This window comes from Crotalus tigris, unplaced genomic scaffold (assembly GCF_016545835.1).
Source record: "Crotalus tigris isolate CLP2741 ecotype Arizona unplaced genomic scaffold, ASM1654583v1 scf7180000017551.9496454, whole genome shotgun sequence".
Taxonomy (NCBI): Eukaryota; Metazoa; Chordata; class Lepidosauria; order Squamata; family Viperidae; genus Crotalus; species Crotalus tigris.
The window spans coordinates 881,061-898,879 of NW_024096469.1; the positions used below are offsets into that span (position 1 = coordinate 881,061).

The window sequence follows — 17,819 nt, forward strand, 5'->3', positions numbered from 1 at the left end:
CTTTATCAAGGGCGCCTATAACACCAGACCTCCAGTAATTCACAGGTACCCGTCCTGGGAACTACCGCGAGTCCTTCACGCACTCATTCAGTCACCATTTGAACCATTGGCGACCGTTTCCTTGCGACACCTGTTGCTAAAGGTAGCGTTCCTGATTGCCATCACATCGGCCAGACGAATTTCGGAACTGGCCGCACTGTCAGTCAGAAACGACCTATGCATTTTCCACAAGGACAGGGTGGTCCTTAGGTTAGATCCTGCCTTCATACCGAAGGTGAATTCACTCTTTCACAGGACACAGGAAGTAATTCTCCCAAACTTCTGTCCAAATCCAACACATGACCGGGAGCGGCAGTGGCATACATTGGACGTCCGCAGAGCCTTGCGGCGTTATATAAAGCGTACAGAACCCTTCCGCAAATCGGAGGCCCTATTTGTGTCCTTCCAAGCGGGCACCTTGGGGCGGAAAGTTTCCGCGGGCACCATTGGAAGGTGGATCCGAAGCTGTATCGCAGAAGCTTACAATGTATCATCCCTGCCGCCCCCAAGTCATCTCACAGCCCATTCCACCCGAAGCGCTGCAACTTCGGCGGCATGGGCTACCCAGGCGTCAATCGAGGAAGTTTGCAGGGCCGCGACATGGTCCTCGCCTTCCCCGTTTATACGACACTACAAGATAACCGCTTTGCATCGGCGGACGCCTCCTTTGGTAGGAGGGTCCTCCAGCAAGTTGTCTCAGAGATCAATCTACCGGCCTTATCTGTTTCCCACCCCTTGGGACAGTGAGGCTTTGGTACGTCCCATCCGTGGATTATCCATCTCCTGTACTGGAGAAGGGGCGTTGGTCTTACCTGAACGCCTTTTCTCAGTACGGAGATGGATAATCCACACCCACCCCAAGGCCAGCAGGCCGCTAGTAGGGAGCTGAGAGCCAATACCTCGTCAATCATCAGCCAATTCGCCCTCGTTAAGAATGGACTCCACAGGAAGTGGGGGCGTGTCAAGCTTTGGCTACTTGGTCTCAAGAGCAGGCAGACAGAGAAAACCCATCCGTGGATTATCCATCTCCGTACTGAGAAAAGGCGTTCAGGTAAGACCAACGCCCCATCTACAACATCTTCATATATTTCCCACAAATACTAACCTGTAATAGCCTTAATCTGTTAAGGTAGGCACTGGCTCAAAAGCTGTTTCCTAGCACTTAGCGTATTCGATGAAGGTAGTAGTGTAACTACATAGATTTAGAGCAAGGGTTCCCAACCCCCGGTCCGTGGACCGGCACCAGGCCGCAGCATGCCAGAAACTGATCCTCACAAACAAGCAAAGCCTCATTCACGGGATACAGACAGTACATGAAACCATGCCCCCTCCGGTCCATGGAAAAACCTCTCTCCGCGGAACTGGTCCCTGGTGCCCAAAAGGTTGGGGACTTTTGATTTAGATCACATAGTTTATATGCAGAGAATTTTTAAAAAGGTCAAGCCAGCACTGTGAGAGTGCTTCTGCCAGTTATGGTCAACAATATTGAGTTAGCACTAACTTAAAATGTTTGTTGTTCTGCTACATTTTTGTTCACCATGAAAAGAACTCCTTATCATTTTCAGAATGTGGCAAAAGCATAATTTACTAATCTTAGACTTACAGAAAGGGTGAGAATCATATATGCATCTTGGTACGTAAGAATCATTTATGCATCTTGGAGAGCTAACAAGGCAAACACTGCCAACATTTTTAATCTCCAGAATTAAATCTGGACAGATTGTCAGTAGATTGTGATGCAGTGAGGTATAATGGCAAAAGTTCACAGCAGTGTCAAATTTTGGGAGAGAACATAGGAGTCCTGCCAATGGCTTTGATTTTTGCTGTTGCTGTTCAATATCAGCTACTAGTGATTTAATTCAACTATCTTGAAATGGAAAATGCAACAACAAAAATGGAAGGGATTGCCAATGTCCCATTGCTTCTAATTGTTCTTTTCTTATTTTATTTCCTGTTTTTGAATACTGTTTGGTTGAGATGCCAAATTTTTCTCCCTCATTTCTCTATCTGAGACCTATAAGCATAGTAAACACCAGGTTGTATTTGCATTGTTTGGCATATACTGTATGTCTTAGCATTTACTGTATTGCCATTCTTATCAATGTCAACATGAGATATATAATTTTTATAACTTCAGTTAACTATTGTATAATTAGAACATTTAATACACCCAGGGTTCATTTTATGTGCTTTTTTTATTATATAGTAGTTTCCATAATAAGACAAGTTCCAATATACAAAAAAGGAGACAAGAAGATACCCCCCCCTCCAAATTACAGCCCTATAAACCTTATTGATATAACAGTGTAGATGTATGCAAAACATCTTTTAAGGAAAATAGAGGGTTGGGTGATTGAATATATTAGTAGAAGAACAGGCTGGGCTGAGACCTAGGTACTCCACAACAGACAATTGCTGTGTTCTGTACCATCCTGTTACCAAATACACAACAATGGTAAACATAGCAGTGGTTCAGGGATGAGAGAAACTAAAAAAATAATAATCCTTTTTTATTTAATTATTTTTGTTGATATTGCAGCTGTTTCCTATTTCCTGATTTCCAACCATAGTGTCCACCAGTAGAAAGTAGGATGTAAGAAGCAGCTGTAGCCAGAAGGGACATGAAAATAACTGCTTCAGTCCTGGATTGCTATTCTCCTTCTCTTATGCCTACTTAGATGTACTTTTTCTCTTTCCGAAGTCTTAGACTGTGACATTTCTAATGTCTGTGTAAAAATAAAGAGAAGGAGGGGAGCAGAAGTGGTGGGATGCTCTTGCTTTCTAGTACACCACACTTCCCCCTCCCCCCATAGACATTATTTCTCGTCATTTTATGCAAACCGTAATGGTATTGTGGATAAACTTGGAAAGTAAAGCTACAGAAAGGTACAAATACTAAGGAAGGACAATTTGGAGATTATAGTTCCATGGAAATGAGGTGAGCAATAAGAAAAGCAGACAAGCTAGTGAATGAAGGGATACCTGTTGAATTGTGGCAGCAGCAAAATGAACCATTTGATTACATGCCATCATTATTTGATAGGAAATAGAAAACTTTAGGTATTGTGTTTGGCTCATGGGCCATGGATTGTGCAGCCAATGGTAGAATTTTATCTTTGTTTCTGTAAGAACTAAAAGCAAAGTTGATATGAGTTAAATTTAACTTAGATATTAAAACAATATCTTGTCTTGGAATGCTTTATATAAAAGATGATTCCAAAACAATTTTCTTGCCTAATGAAGCTTTTTGGACCTCAAACATTTTATTAGTTTATCAAAATATAAAATACAGAAATACAAAGAAAAATGAAGATAATAGGGAAATAAGAGAGAAAAAGGAGAAGAGAAAAAAATGTAAGGGAAAAGAAAAAGAAAAGGATTGACCTCCTTTTGGTGCAATAAAATAAGATAGTAACATAAAACCTTAATAAGCTTTGAAGTATTTTTATTTATGTTTAGTAATACTTGCTCATTGAAATAGCTGCTAAGTCTGAAGATTAAATAAATACCAAAAGATATTTAAAATTAGACTAGATAGCCAGAAGTCAAATGTTATGCATGTATGTATGTACATTCTTGTTATTAGAAGTATCCTTAAGTGATGGAATAAACAATAAAAGCATCATCATGATGCAAGTTGTTCTGTTCCTTCTGTAGATGTGTCATGATGCAGCAGGAGAAAGGAGAAGAGTTTACTATTTTAATGCAAGTTTCCAATCGTGCATTGTGTGTATACAGGCAGCCAGGGAAGAGTTGAAATGAAAACACCCTCCTTGTCTTAGATCTTTTATTATAATGCATGAATGACATACAGTTTCTTTTCTTTCCCTTTGACGGCTCTTCTTTGATAGTGCTCTTTCTGCCGTCAGTACCTCCACAGTTATATTGTCCGCGTTTTTAAATAAGATAATTTTTAGCATTGACGATCTTTGCATTCAAACCTTTCATATGTATTGATTTAAAGCTGGAAGCAGTGTAATAGCAGAGAACTCTCTGGGTCGACAAGCGGCAAATGTTTTTTTCTTTAAGGGGTTTGATGGAGAGCGGGAAACAGATTTAATACATCTAATTGAGAAACGATTTTATATGGAATTATGGGGGGAAGATAGATTGGCTTTGGAGACTGGACCTATTGTATTCAATCAATCAGCAATTGATAAGAGATAGTATAAAGAAACAGTCTTGGATATTTGATCCATGACCAATTAAGGTTAATATTTGGGATGATTAGGGACTGAAGTTGGGGTAAATTTTCTACGAATTGATTACAATAACAGCTTGTTAACAGAAGATTTTGGAATTTCAGCTATGTCTTTCTCTTATTACTGTACATATTTATTACTTTTTATTGTTACATAATATGTTCATTGTTATTTTTCTATTATTAATATAGTTCAGTGGTGGCGAACCTATGGCACGGGTGCCAGATGCGGCACTCAGAGCGCTCCCTGTGGGCACGCGCGCCGTCGCCCCAGTCCTAGGCTTTCATCTGGGTTTTATAAAAAACGCTTTATGGCTCCGCTGCTGTGTGCAAAAAAAAAAAAAAGGTTCAATCAATCAGTCAATTTCAACTTGTTGCGGGGAAAAAAAAAGATCTTGCAAAGTTGGAATTGATTGATTGAACTTTTTAGTCCCACCTAGTCTGCTGTTACCACTGCAGCCACGGCCACCCAATGGGCCACACACCCCCACTTGGCCACACCAAGCCAATGGGCCACACACACCCGGCACCCGACAATGCATAAGTGGGTTTTGGGTTTCCGTTTGGGCACTCGGTCTCTAAAAGGTTCGCCATCACTGATATAGTTTATCAATGACAGACTAAACAATTTGGAAGTAGATTTAGTAGTTTTAACAGTTTAAAATTCTTTTGGCTTGTTTTGGAAGGGATGGGAAACTAAAATTATTGTACTATACCAATCAGGCATTCAGTTAGGGAAGATGTTATGTTGTTGTTAATGTGGTTTTTTTAGACACTTTTTTCGTTAATGTCTTTTTTTGTTGTGGTTTTTAGTTTGTTTGTTTTTAAATATTTTGGTGTTTTGTATTTTAATCTTTTTTAATAAGCTAAAAAAATAAAATTGCAAGCAGTGAAAAAGTTCTCCAAATACTTTCTGGTTAGAATTGCTTTATATCTAATTCTTGGTTTTTTTCCCTTTCCATATGAACTTGGAAATGTCCTTCTGGCATTGTTTAAAAGGAGTATCAGTTGCAGGTATTGATAATACCTGAAACAAAACAAAAAAAGCATCTTTGGTAAAACATTCATCTTAATTACAGAAAATCTACCCAATAATGATAAATGCAATTTATTCCATTTTAATAACTCCTTTTTGATATCATTCCAAAGAGGCACATAGTTATTCTGAAACAATGTTACGTTTGTATTTGTCAATATAACCACAAGTATTTCACTTTTTTCTCAACCTTAAAATCAGATTTTTTTAATCAATATATCACCATCCTTTTGCAAGATGTTATGGGGAGAGGAGGTTTAGGTCTATCAAATTTCAAATTGTATTTTTATGCATTTGTATTTGGTCTGGCTAAATGACAGGTACTTGATTTAGAAGATCATGAATTAAGATTCGGATGGCACAGTTACCTATGGTAAGACAAAGATAAAGTAAACATTGATTTAGGCATGCCATCCTAAGAGTTTGGAATAAATATAAAACAAGGCTTTCTGTAAAGTTGCCTTTTTGGCTGTCACTCCAGGAAGCTTTTTTTTTTTAGAAAAGAAATGCTGGCGAAGCCAGACTGGTGGACTTACAGTCAAATAATATCTTTTAACTTTGGTGGTCCTATTGTTAAGTCTAAGAAAGAGTTAAAAGGATGTGTCTGCCATTGGTTTACATATTTACAATTGAAAGAAAGATTTAAAGCAGACAAAAAGAGTTATGGGTTTGATTTTGTGAAAAACAAATTGGAAATCCTACTGTGTGGTAGTCATGAACATATTGCTAAAATTTACAAATTGTTATTGAATTTGAATTTGGAGAATGAACATGTAAAGCACTGTATGATTCAGTGGGCAAGTAATTTTGGATATGTCATGCTTGAACAATGGAAGAATGTGTGGACGAAAGGTTTAAAATTTACATTAAATTATAACTTAAAAGACAATTTTTATAAGATGATGTATTGTTGGTATTTAACACCAGATAAGTTGTCAAGAATGTATAAAGGTATTTCAAATGAATGTTAGAAATATAAAAGTAAAGAAGGGACCTTTTATCACTTATGGTGGACATGCAACAAAGCAAAGAAATATTGGAGTAGGATTTGCATCTTTATACAGAAGATTCTCAAAGTGAATATAAAGATAAAACCAGAAACTTTTCTTTTGGGTTTAATGGAAAAGGACTTGGGGAAAAAAAAATTGGAACTTTGATGCTATATATGTTGAGGGCAGCAAGATTACTTTATGCACAAAAATGGAAGGACACTTCAATTCCCACAGTGGATGAATGACTGCAGAAGTTGATGGAGTTAGCAGAGATGCCTAAACTGACTATTTTGCTTAAAGACAAAAATACAACTACTTTTGTTTCTACTTGGAAGCCGCTTCTGGACTTTGTGCTTGAGGTGCAAAAGAAATGAAACTTTGATTTTGGGTTTTACCGATTCTAGATTTGTTGTTATAAAAATGGCTAGTTTATACTATTATGTAAAAGTAAACAGTTGAGATTTGATGTTGTTATGTTATTCTACTACACCAAAGGGAGTTGAAAGTCAACACCTTTTCTGTCTTTTTCCCTTTTTCTCACACTTTTCCCTCCCCTATTTTTTCCTATTATTTTCTACTGTATTTTTGTATCTTATACTATTAATACATAAATAAACTAAATTTATTCAAAAAAAAAAGAATTGCCTTGATTACCTTGTGTATAATATGGGTCGGATGCATATAAAGCTTGAGTTGTACTTTTTTCAAGTCATTTGTCCATAAATCTGGCCCCTTGCTTTCTGTGAGGTTAAAAGAATAAAAGTAGTCTCATCATTCAACTCATATAGTTTTGTTCCTATACTGACCCCTTCTGCAAATGGAAAGTTAGTTCCATCAATGTTTGGTACCAAAAATATTTTTAGTTAGGACCAAAACTGCCAAGTGTGTATTGGATTGGATAATTGCATTATTGGGGGGGGGAACTACAATATATTCTGTATATATGTGTACATAGGAGAGAATATATATAAAGTAACTATCGCAAACACCGTATTAAAATAAATATTTCCTGTTCTCATCTAAAATAGAAAGCCTTGTCTAAAGGTCAAATCTAAACATACTATTATGGCCATAGATATGGGGATAATACTAAAGCAAGATGGCTTTTTAAATCATAAATGTTGGGCTAAATGCCAAATTTTATTTAGGCAATACTGTCACTGGCTGAGAGGAAACTTATGGAACTGTATGGGAAGTGAGATGGACCTTAAGGGTCATCATCTTTTAAACTCCAGTTAAGCTACAGCAACAAATTATAAGTTGGAAAATCTGTGTATCATTGATATCAGTTTATGTATATGTGTTATTTTCTTATCAAATGTAAGAAATCTATCATAATTCATTTTTATATAGAACCTCTTTGAGAGGTTTTTTTTTTATTCCTATCTGAGCAGTTTCACAGTTTTGTGGTTTTACTAACAGAGGATTAATCTAGCTGTGTTTATAGTATTAAGGGGCCAAGTTACATTATTTTTGTGTTGAATATGGGCAGGCTTTGACTTACAACCATTTGTTTAGCAACTGTTCAAAGTTAAAACCACATTGAAAACAGTGATTTATGATTGGTCCTCACATGATAATTGGAGCATCCCCATGATCATATAATCAGAATTTAGGCACTTGGCAACTTGTGTGTATTTATGATCATTGCAGTGTCCCGGGTTCACATGGTCACCACTTGCAATCTTCCCAGCCAGCTTCAATAGGGGAAGCTGAATTCGCTTAACAATCACATGATTCACTTAACAACTGCAGTGATTCGCTTAACAACCGTGGCAAAAAAGGTCGTAAAATCAGGCACAACTTATTTAACAACCACCTGGCTGAGCAACAGAACTCTGGTCCAAATTGTGTTGTAAGGATTACCTCTATTCAACTTTCTTTCCCAACTGAGCTTTGCAAATTAAGAGATATTCCCACCAGAAATGCAGAAAAAGGAGCAAGGAAGACCTTTGCTGAGTAAACTAAATCTGCATATGTATTGTTTGATGTAATCCATTGATCCTCTGAGAGATCAATAAAAGGGGGTTGTTGGTGAAAATGATAGCCTGTAATAGGTGCCCATTATCTTTGTTAACATGTACTAAATAAATAACTTGGTTGAAGAGTTGGAATCAGGGAGATAATATACCTCTCTCACTTGCTCTTGCCTTGTTTGTGCACATGCTTTCTCTCTCTAATGAAATCATGATATTATTTTCAAAGCCATTTATTGTGGGAAAGAAGAGCCTACACAGCTGGGTTGGTTGTTTACAACCGTAGCCCTATCTCTGCTGTGATATCTATCTCTACCCAAGAATCCATTTATTCAACTTCTATATTTTAAATTTAAAATATAATTCTTTGTAGAATAAATTACTGTGACAGCTTTTTAAATGAAAATCTCTCTGAAGTAGTCTTTTTTTTTTACGGTTAAGATTATTTTTCTGTGCAGCTTTCAGAAACTTATAGTCACATTCTGGTACATCTCTCATAAATGACTTTTTAATATGTATTTTTGACTAGAAAAAAATAGATGCTAGCAGATTTCATTATTGCTTTCATCCATACCACAATTGAGTTCATTTTGATGGATCTTATGGATCTGTTCCTAGAGTAATCTGCTGCAATTTTCTGATTGCATTCCGCTAGGAAGTGTTCAAGCATTCATATTAGTAAAACAAAACTTTGGACAGAAAGTTAAGAAAATCTACCGATTTTGAAATAATGCAGGTTTGTGCCAAAGAGGATTCATTCAAGTAAACTGTCTAACTGTAGCATTCTGCCTAATAAAAGAGATCAGCCAGAAGAGAAGGAGGTGGTGGTGGTGGTGGTGGTGGTGGTGGTGGTGATGATGATGATGATGATGATGATGATGATAGTTGGAAGGGACCTTGGAGGTCTTCCAGTCCAACCCCCCTGCTCAGGCAGAGAAACACCACTTTAGCCAATTGACAATGGTTCCTTGCTTTGTTGAATGGCAAGGTAATTTTGTATGATTCGCTAGAGCAGTGGTTCTCAAACTGTGGGTCGGGACCCCATTTGGGGTCGAACGACCATTTCACGGGGGTCGCCAAACAAGGCTGTCCGCCATTTTTCCCCCTTTTCTTTGGCCACGCCCCTGGCACCCAGTGATGTATAAGTGGTTGGGGGTCACCACAACATGGGGAACTGTATTATGGGGTCACGGCATTAGAAAGGTTGAGAACCACTGCGCTAGAGACTGAAGCATCCTATTTGTTGTTATTAATTAATAACATCTAATGAGAAGGAAGGACTCACTGGAGAAGGGCCTAATGCTGGGAAAGATTGAGGGCAATAGAAGAAGGGGACGACAGAGAATGAGATAGCTGGATGGAGTCACTGAAGCAGTAGGTGTGAACTTAAATGGACTCCAGAAGATGGTAGAGGACAGGAAGTCCTGGAGAAACGTTGTCCATGGGGTCGCGATGGGTCGGACACGACTTCGCAATTAATAACAACAACAACAACAACAAATTAATAATTATTCGTGGCTATTTTTACTATTGTTAGGATTTACATACTATTAACATTTTTATATAATGTGTGCATGTTATGTTCTGCATGAAGCTATTTCTGTAATTTTTTATCCATGACTAGCACTCTTTCATTGGTTACACAATAATAAAACTGTGCTCTTTGATGGATGGCATGCCCAATTTTCTTTTTTTTTTTTATTTATCAGGATGAATGTAGGATTTATTAGCTGGTTTTCTTATAATGCTGTGATATAAGTCCCTTTTTCTAAATACTCCACCGCACATAATTTATGCACAGAAAAGTTTTTTTATGGAGAGAAAAGGTTGACTGAAATAGGATTGGTCATAATCTTCATATTAGCATACAAATTGTACCTGCACATAAAAGGAAAAGGAGAAAAAGGAGAAATTTTGCTATTCCATTACCTTTCTAATTTTAAGTGCCCATCTGAAATAAAATGATTATGTGTTAATTATGAATATGTCTTTTCATTCGACAAAATGATACCAATTTAGGCATGAAAAATTGGCTGGGTAACTTTGGCCCAGTCACTCTCAACCCAATTCACCTCACAGGGTTGTTGTTGTGGGGAAAATAAGAGGAGGAAGGAGTATCAGATATGTTCGCCATCTTAAGTTATTTATAGAAATATAAAGATGGGATCAAAAAAATCTAAAAATAATGCATGTAATAGTCAGTGTTACTTGGCTGACCTTTTGTTAATTTCTTTTTTTATTATTGCATATTTCACTTTCTGCAAAATTATATTTCATTTCATTCCTCTGTTTTGACCTTTATCTCTTTTTTTAACCACCTCTTATACCACTGCAAATTTTTAGCATCTGTAATTATGTATGTTTCAGAAGGTTTGCTTTATTTATGTACTTCTTTATTTGTTTTAACATGTCCCTACGTTCATTATTTCCTATTTTCTTTTAAGTAAAAATATACTCCTCCCCTCTCATTTCCTGGTGATTTGTCTAGCCATGTTTGGAACTGTTTTCAATTTGCTCTTGATATTTTGAAGAAATTATTTTAATTGTTTTATAAATTTTACTTGACCTTTTTTTTTTGCTGGCAAGAATTACCTGTTTTAGTGTGATTTAGTTACACTGTTATACACATCCAGTCATCAAAGTACAGCTTAGTTGCTTTCCACTTCCCATCTACTCCCACTATGACCATTTAAGTGTATTCTTACATTTGTGATTATTCTGTTTTTCTTCAATAATTGAAATCTCTTCTAGATAGGGCATGAGAAAGCAAATTACTTATTTACTTATTTTGGCTACAGGGCACATTTTGCTTCAGTTTTTTGAATGAACTGACTTTTTAACGTGTATGTATTTTGCTTGTTTGTTTTTGTTTGTGGATGGCTGTATTTGCTTGCTTGAGTATATTATTTTCCTTTGTGGCAAAAGAGTGACATTACTCATTATTGACATTATTATTTGGAGATTACATCCCCTCCCCCATGAATTCCTTTTTATTCTTAGGCAATTTGTTCTCTCAAAGACACAACAGTTTTGGCCTAGAAAAATGATACTTTGTGATTGGTTACATCTACCACAATATCCATTGTGAGTCCCTTCTCTTAAATCCCAAATATGTCTAATGGCCCAGTAGGTTTTGGGGATGGGGGTCTTTGATGTTCACAATACACAAATATGTGTTTAGTAAATACTATTATGCTGAAGTGTGCACCATTTTTAATGCTCATGTAGTTGACCATTAGTGTTCATTTTGTTAGTGTTCATTCTGGGAGAAAGACAAAATGTTTATATCTACTGACTTAAATAACCTAGGCAACATAATTGTACACTCTAAACAGGTCCAACATTGTAAAATATATTTGGACATTAGATACATGCATATACCTACTGTTCAGATGTCAAATTTGCCTACAGTTTTTAAGGAACAGTTTTGCAGTTTTCCACTTGCATACAGGGTAAGTAGTAGCAAATATCTTTTCTCCAGCTGGAACACTGTCCAAGGCTTGGTAAGCTATGATAAGAAGATGGCATAGTATTGCCAGTATGATTCAAAACCGTGATTCAAAATGTTACTTATGACCTACAAAGTTCTGCATGAAATAGAGCCTGGCTATTTGAGGGTCTGCCTATCACCTGTGGTATCAGCCAAGTTTAATACAACAGAGTTGATGCATTGCAGACTTTTTCAATTAAATGTATCTATTGGAGCCCAAAAAATATCCCTCCTGTCTTCACATCTTCATTCTGAAATGAGATTCCTCCTGATTTCCATGAGGGTCTTATTTGGATGATATTCCAGAAAGCCTTAAAAGTTATTTACTCAGGCCTTCGGTTAAGACAGTGGTTCTCAACCTGTGGGTCGGGACCCCATTTGGGGTCGAACGACCATTTCACAGGGGTCGCCAAACAAGGCTGTCCGCCATTTTTTCCCCTTTTTCTTTGGCCACGCCCCTGGCACCTGGTGATGTATAAGTGGTTGGGGGTCACCACAACATGGGGAACTGTATTATGGGGTCGCGGCATTAGAAAGGTTGAGAAGCACTGGGTTAGGATGATTGGAGCTCCTATTTGTGGTGTGGCTATGACACACAGGTTTTTTTTTGTTTGCTTGTTCAATCAATAACCAAACCAACCAGAGTCAAAAGTCACCAAGTAACAGAAACTTGGATGGTTGGTTGGAGTTTTGCATCTCCCTGTGGGGAAAGAGTTTTTAATTTTACAAAAAAAGAGCTTACAAGTAAAAGAAAAGGAATTGTAAATTATAAATGCCTACAGCTAGTCTAGAAACAAATCTTAATAATAAAACTCTTTTCTATTTTAATTATTTTCTATTTTGGGTTCTGCTTTCTATTTCTGTTCTGTCAAAAATCTTTACTTTTCCTTCATCTTTTCTCCTTATTTGTTCCTGGTTGGGCTTTTTGACTGTTTGCTTCTTCTGAATCTTGGCTGTGTCTGACGAAAACAAACTTTTCCCTCATACCACTCTGAGGGAAGGAATATACTCCTCTCTGTCCCCAGTTTTCTTAGCTGCTACTCCTCAAGGCCTCCCCTGCCTTTCCAACCCCCATTCAATACGCCCTTCACGCTCCTTATCTGGGACTCCTGCAACTTCCAACTGAACGACAGCACATCTGGATTTATGAGGGCATTGGGGACTTCTGGGATTACCATTGGTAAATGATGTAGTCTTATGACATCATACTTTACTCCTTAATAATGGCAAGCCCAGGCCCAATTGCTATCTAACTCAAGGACAACTTGTAATTATTATATTATACTTCCTATTCCTATCAGCCTCAGTAGATAGATCCAACCAAGAAATCAACTCCACATGAAAGCTATATATTTTTTAATGAGACTGGCCATAATAACATGATCTTGCAAGTCTGATTGTGCTGTATTTCCTTCCTTCTCTATATACATCTGTGAATTAAAGAAGACTTCTGTCTGAACCGCTTACAAATGTTATCTGTCTGTTGTGGACTTAAATTATGTTATACTCCTTGTCACTTTGATTAGAAGCTTACATGTCTCTATCAAGAGTAAGTATTTTCCTTACTCTACAATTCTTTTGGCTTTATTGTACACTGTCCAGAGTAGATTTGGAATCAGCAGGTGCTTAAATTATACACATAAGGCCAGATTAAGAGATATCCTCCTATATGTGGAAAATCCTTTCTGTTTGCAGTGGGCTGTTCTGTACTACATGTAAAATGTTATAGATGAAAAAGAAAACTATATTCAAGAAACTTCTACTTGCAAAGGTTCCTATAGAGCAGGGATAGAGAAGGATGACCCTTTTATGATTTATGGACTTCAACTCCCAGACTTCCTGAGCCAGCCATGCTATAATCCCACCTCTGCTATAGAAGAAGATACAAATGAATTTAGAACCTGTCTAATACAGTTACAGTGCATTTAGGAATAGTGCTGTTTTCCTTCTGCTCTGGCTCTTTGAATCCAACCCCCATGACTTTCTGTCATCTGTTTTTCAGTATACAGCTTACATCTGAAGCTGTTCTGCTCTCCATCTAAGGAACAAACAAAAGAAAACATGTTAAAATTGTAAAACAGAACACTGTTAGAATGCTACCCAAAGTGGAAGGATGGTGGAAAAGAGCCTGGTTGTAATCACCATCATATTTACAAGACTGCTATACTGGAATAGAAAAGGATAAAAGCTAATTCCTTGTTTGTCTTAAAGTGTAGTTAAAACATTTTGGTCTCGAGTAAGCGTGGAAATTTATCCAAACAGAACTTTCAAGTTGCTGATAGTAATAATTTCTCATCTAGTAACTAATAACTGGTAACTAATATTCAGCATTGTGCAAAATTGTATGAGGACACTTGATATGAATACAGTACAGTTTTTGTAAGTCGTACATCATTCTGCACATTCCTCTGAATGCATGGTACTTGCAAGTTTTTGGGAAGGAGTGGGTAGAGAGCTACAGAGTAGGTATGTTTACAAGAATAAAACCCAAGAACAAAAACCAATAACTTCCCACCCCCCTGGAGACAAACAATCAGACCAGCCACTTGGCAGGCTCCATATCGTTCTGAGGTCCCCAGGCTCATTGGCAGAATACGTGGCTGGCATATACATGGAATCTATGGTGATATGTTTTGAACTAGTGCCTACTTTGCTAAAAACGGAAATATGTAATTGCACTCTTTCTGCAAGCACAGTGAACATGGACATGAAAGTAAAATTTAGCTGTCTGAACATATTTCTTACCAAATTTAGTAAATATTATATTATGCTTATTTTGTGTATCTCAAAATCTGTTAAGGCATTCTGTCATTTTCTTTGAAGATGGATGCATAGAGAACTTGTATCTTTACTGAAAACAGCTACTTAAATGCTGTATTCCCCACCTTTTTTCAGAACAGTGATAAATATGTGCAAAAATGCCACTGAAGAGTCAGATTTCAGCTGGTAGTAGCCATGGCCAAAAAAAAATTGGCAGTGAAAACTGTATCAGTGAAATTAGGGAGGTTTGTTGGAAGCATGCTGCCAGGAGAAATTGTAGGAGTCAGAGAAGTTCCCACAAGTTCCTATACATCTTTGGCTTATGTTCTAAAAAAGAAATTGGGTGCTTAGTAGCAGTGTAGTACAGTATATTAAAGGTCATATCTTTAAAGTGATATGTTGTTGTTGGTCAACTAATTACTTAAATATCAATTTTTAAAAAGCTTAACTTATTCCCATGTTCCTTCAAAACACTTCAAAGTATTTAATCAATACAGCAATAACACAAAAGGAAAACAGACCAGACAATTTAAAAGAGCAAAATAAATTCACACTGGATACACATTTCACCAACTGTATCGATAGTCATATTTAGGAATATATATTTATTAAGATTTAATTCTAAGAATATAAAATACTTGAGAGTATCCTCATGAGGTCTGTGTATATTTCATGGTGACAAGTCACCATTATTGAAAGAAGCATTTTTTGTATATTTTGTATATATTATTTTTTATTTTCTGTGAAATCAAACAATGTACTTATTTTCTATTAAATTATAGAAGTAAATACCCTGCGGTTGTTATAGATAGTTAAAAGGTCCAGTTTCAACCAACAGGGCTAACTTCATACTCATCGGAGTACATGTATACAAAAGTGCTTAGTATGTGATAATATTATTCCTCTTTTATATTTCATGACTAATCATGCAGGTTTCCAGAGTACAATTCTTTCTTTGTCAAGTCTAGAATTTAAGTTAGCCCAGTAATTTTTAAATTTATTATTCTACGAAAAGTTACCATTTTTATATCTTTAATCAGAAGATACTTTTTCATATTTTTAGCACTGGCACATTTTTCAGTGAAAAATTGTCAATCTGTCATAAAATAGGGAAGGTCTACACATCATTCTTTAAACTAATTTTATATATATAAATATATATATATATATATATAATTTCTTTCACTAACTATAAACATTAAAAGTAAAATACGTATATCAAAATATTAATATTCAAAGTCCAAAACCTAATTTTTTTGAACCCCTAGAATTTTCTGTACCCAAAATCTTATCTTACTTTTTATTATTTAAATTCTCAAAAGTTATAAAACTTTTAAAGTAAATCTTCATATTCTAATATCAAGGATTAAAAGCCTTCACTCACCCAGTGTTTCCAATCTTGTCATTCCAAGGATATCTAACTTCCTTAAATCCATTGTCAACTTCCAAAATAGTTAGCAAAGGAAGTGTAGTATCCTGGAAAGGCTTCATTTTGCAGCTGGAGAAAAATGATGAACTCCCCCATCTCCTAATTTCCCATCCCCACCTCAAGATTACTGTCCTGTGGCCTTTTTGTGAGGAAAAGAAACATCCATAAGGAGAAATAGCTTGGGCAATCTCATGTCATTCTGTTTAATCCATAGATGTCCAAAAAGAGTTGATCTATTTTGGCTCTTTTGTACGAAGCTGCAAATCAACAGCTTCATTTGTCTGTGGAGCTGTCTTCAATTGGCCATCTTTCCCCGGAAGCCTGGGTCATAATGGAACCATGAGCCATAATTTGAATCTTTTGTTGAATCTGTAAAGTGTCTTTTAACATAAATTTTTAAAATAAATTATGAAATAGCAACAACACTAAAAAATAAGTCAGCTATGAAATGACAAGGCAAAATATCCAGTGGCAGATTTGTAACATCAGATTTGTAACATGCAGATTAATAACATCACTTTCAATTCTTTTTGGATGTGGAATTTAGGAAAGAGAGAATTTATATTTATAAAAGACATAAATCTTAAAATTAGAGAAAGAAACATCAAGAACCTGTAAATGTGAAACTTGAACTTTGAAGAAGTGGAGAAAGATTATTGATTGTTTAAACTCTGGTATTGGAAAAGACTCTTGAGAATACTATGGATCATAAAACAAATCAATCCAGAGTGGCCACTTGAGACAGAAATGACCAGACTCAAATTATTATATTTTGGACACATTATATAAAAACCTTGAGTTGTCTATAATGCTGGGAAAGGTAGAAAGAAAAAGAAGAGGACAACTAATAGCAAGTTATATTGACTTGATTACAGTGGAAATGGGTGCACTGTTGGGAGATCTGAAGGGTCAAGTTGGGGACAGATCACCTTGGAGAAGATTTGTATGATCAGTAAGAGTCAACAGTGAGTCAACACATATATGTGCTCGTGTACTTTTTTATATTTGTATGTGTATGTATCTGTACTTTTTTACATTTTGCTATATCAGCAATGAAATAAAGATTTTTCTAAGAATTCAGTGTTGGTAATCTATCTTTTAATATTCCCCCCCCCAATCCTATTATCCATGTAAGTATAATCCCCTCCTTCTCTCACATATATCCTGTAGAACCTTAAGCAGTTGCATTTCAGAAATGCTTTTTTATAAGCTTTCATTAAGACATTTAGTGTTTGCTTTCTGTTATGCTTTGCTATAGTATTTTGGTATTACCATATTTTCCATATAATAAGAATTTGATGTGCTTCCTGAATAAAGCTGAGGACTAAAAATACTGTAACCCTTTTCACAGGAACATCTACCTTTATAGAAGCCTTGGCAACCAATGGTACCAACATTCAGACATCAGTAACAGGAGTAGCAGCCAATAAACGAAGATTTATTGATGAAAGGAGAGATCAGCCTTTTGATAAAAGGCTACGATTCAGTGTGCGGCAAACTGAAAGTGCTTACCGCTACAGAGACATTGTTGTCAGAAAACAAGACGGATTCACGCATATTTTATTATCCACCAAATCATCAGAGAACAATTCATTAAATCCAGAGGTTAGAGTTGCTTCATTACTTTTGATGTTTTAACTGGGAGGGTGGGATTCCTGCTATCTCAGAAACTCACAACCACCTGTGCCCTAGTCATTTCCAGATTGGATTACTGTAATGTGCTCTACATGGGGCTGTTCTTGAAGAGTATTCAGAAGTTTCAACTGGGGCAACCTGTTACACTTCTGCTCTGTGGGTTGCACTGATTGCCAGTTTGCTTCAAGGTCAATACAAGGTGTTGGTTTTAATCTTTAAAATCCTTCATGGCATGGAGATCGCCTCTCCTTGATTACATCT

General features: G+C 36.4%; 1 protein-coding gene across 2 annotated transcripts in view; it reads left to right on the forward strand.

The window, feature by feature from the left end:
• Positions 1-17,819, forward strand: part of CDYL (chromodomain Y like) — a 132,609-nt gene that overhangs the window by 100,272 nt on the left and 14,518 nt on the right. For both annotated transcript variants that reach the window (XM_039342793.1, XM_039342782.1), the window contains exon 3: positions 17,275-17,528. In XM_039342793.1, the coding sequence (XP_039198727.1) occupies positions 17,275-17,528 (254 nt within the window). The remainder of the gene's footprint in view (positions 1-17,274; positions 17,529-17,819) is intronic.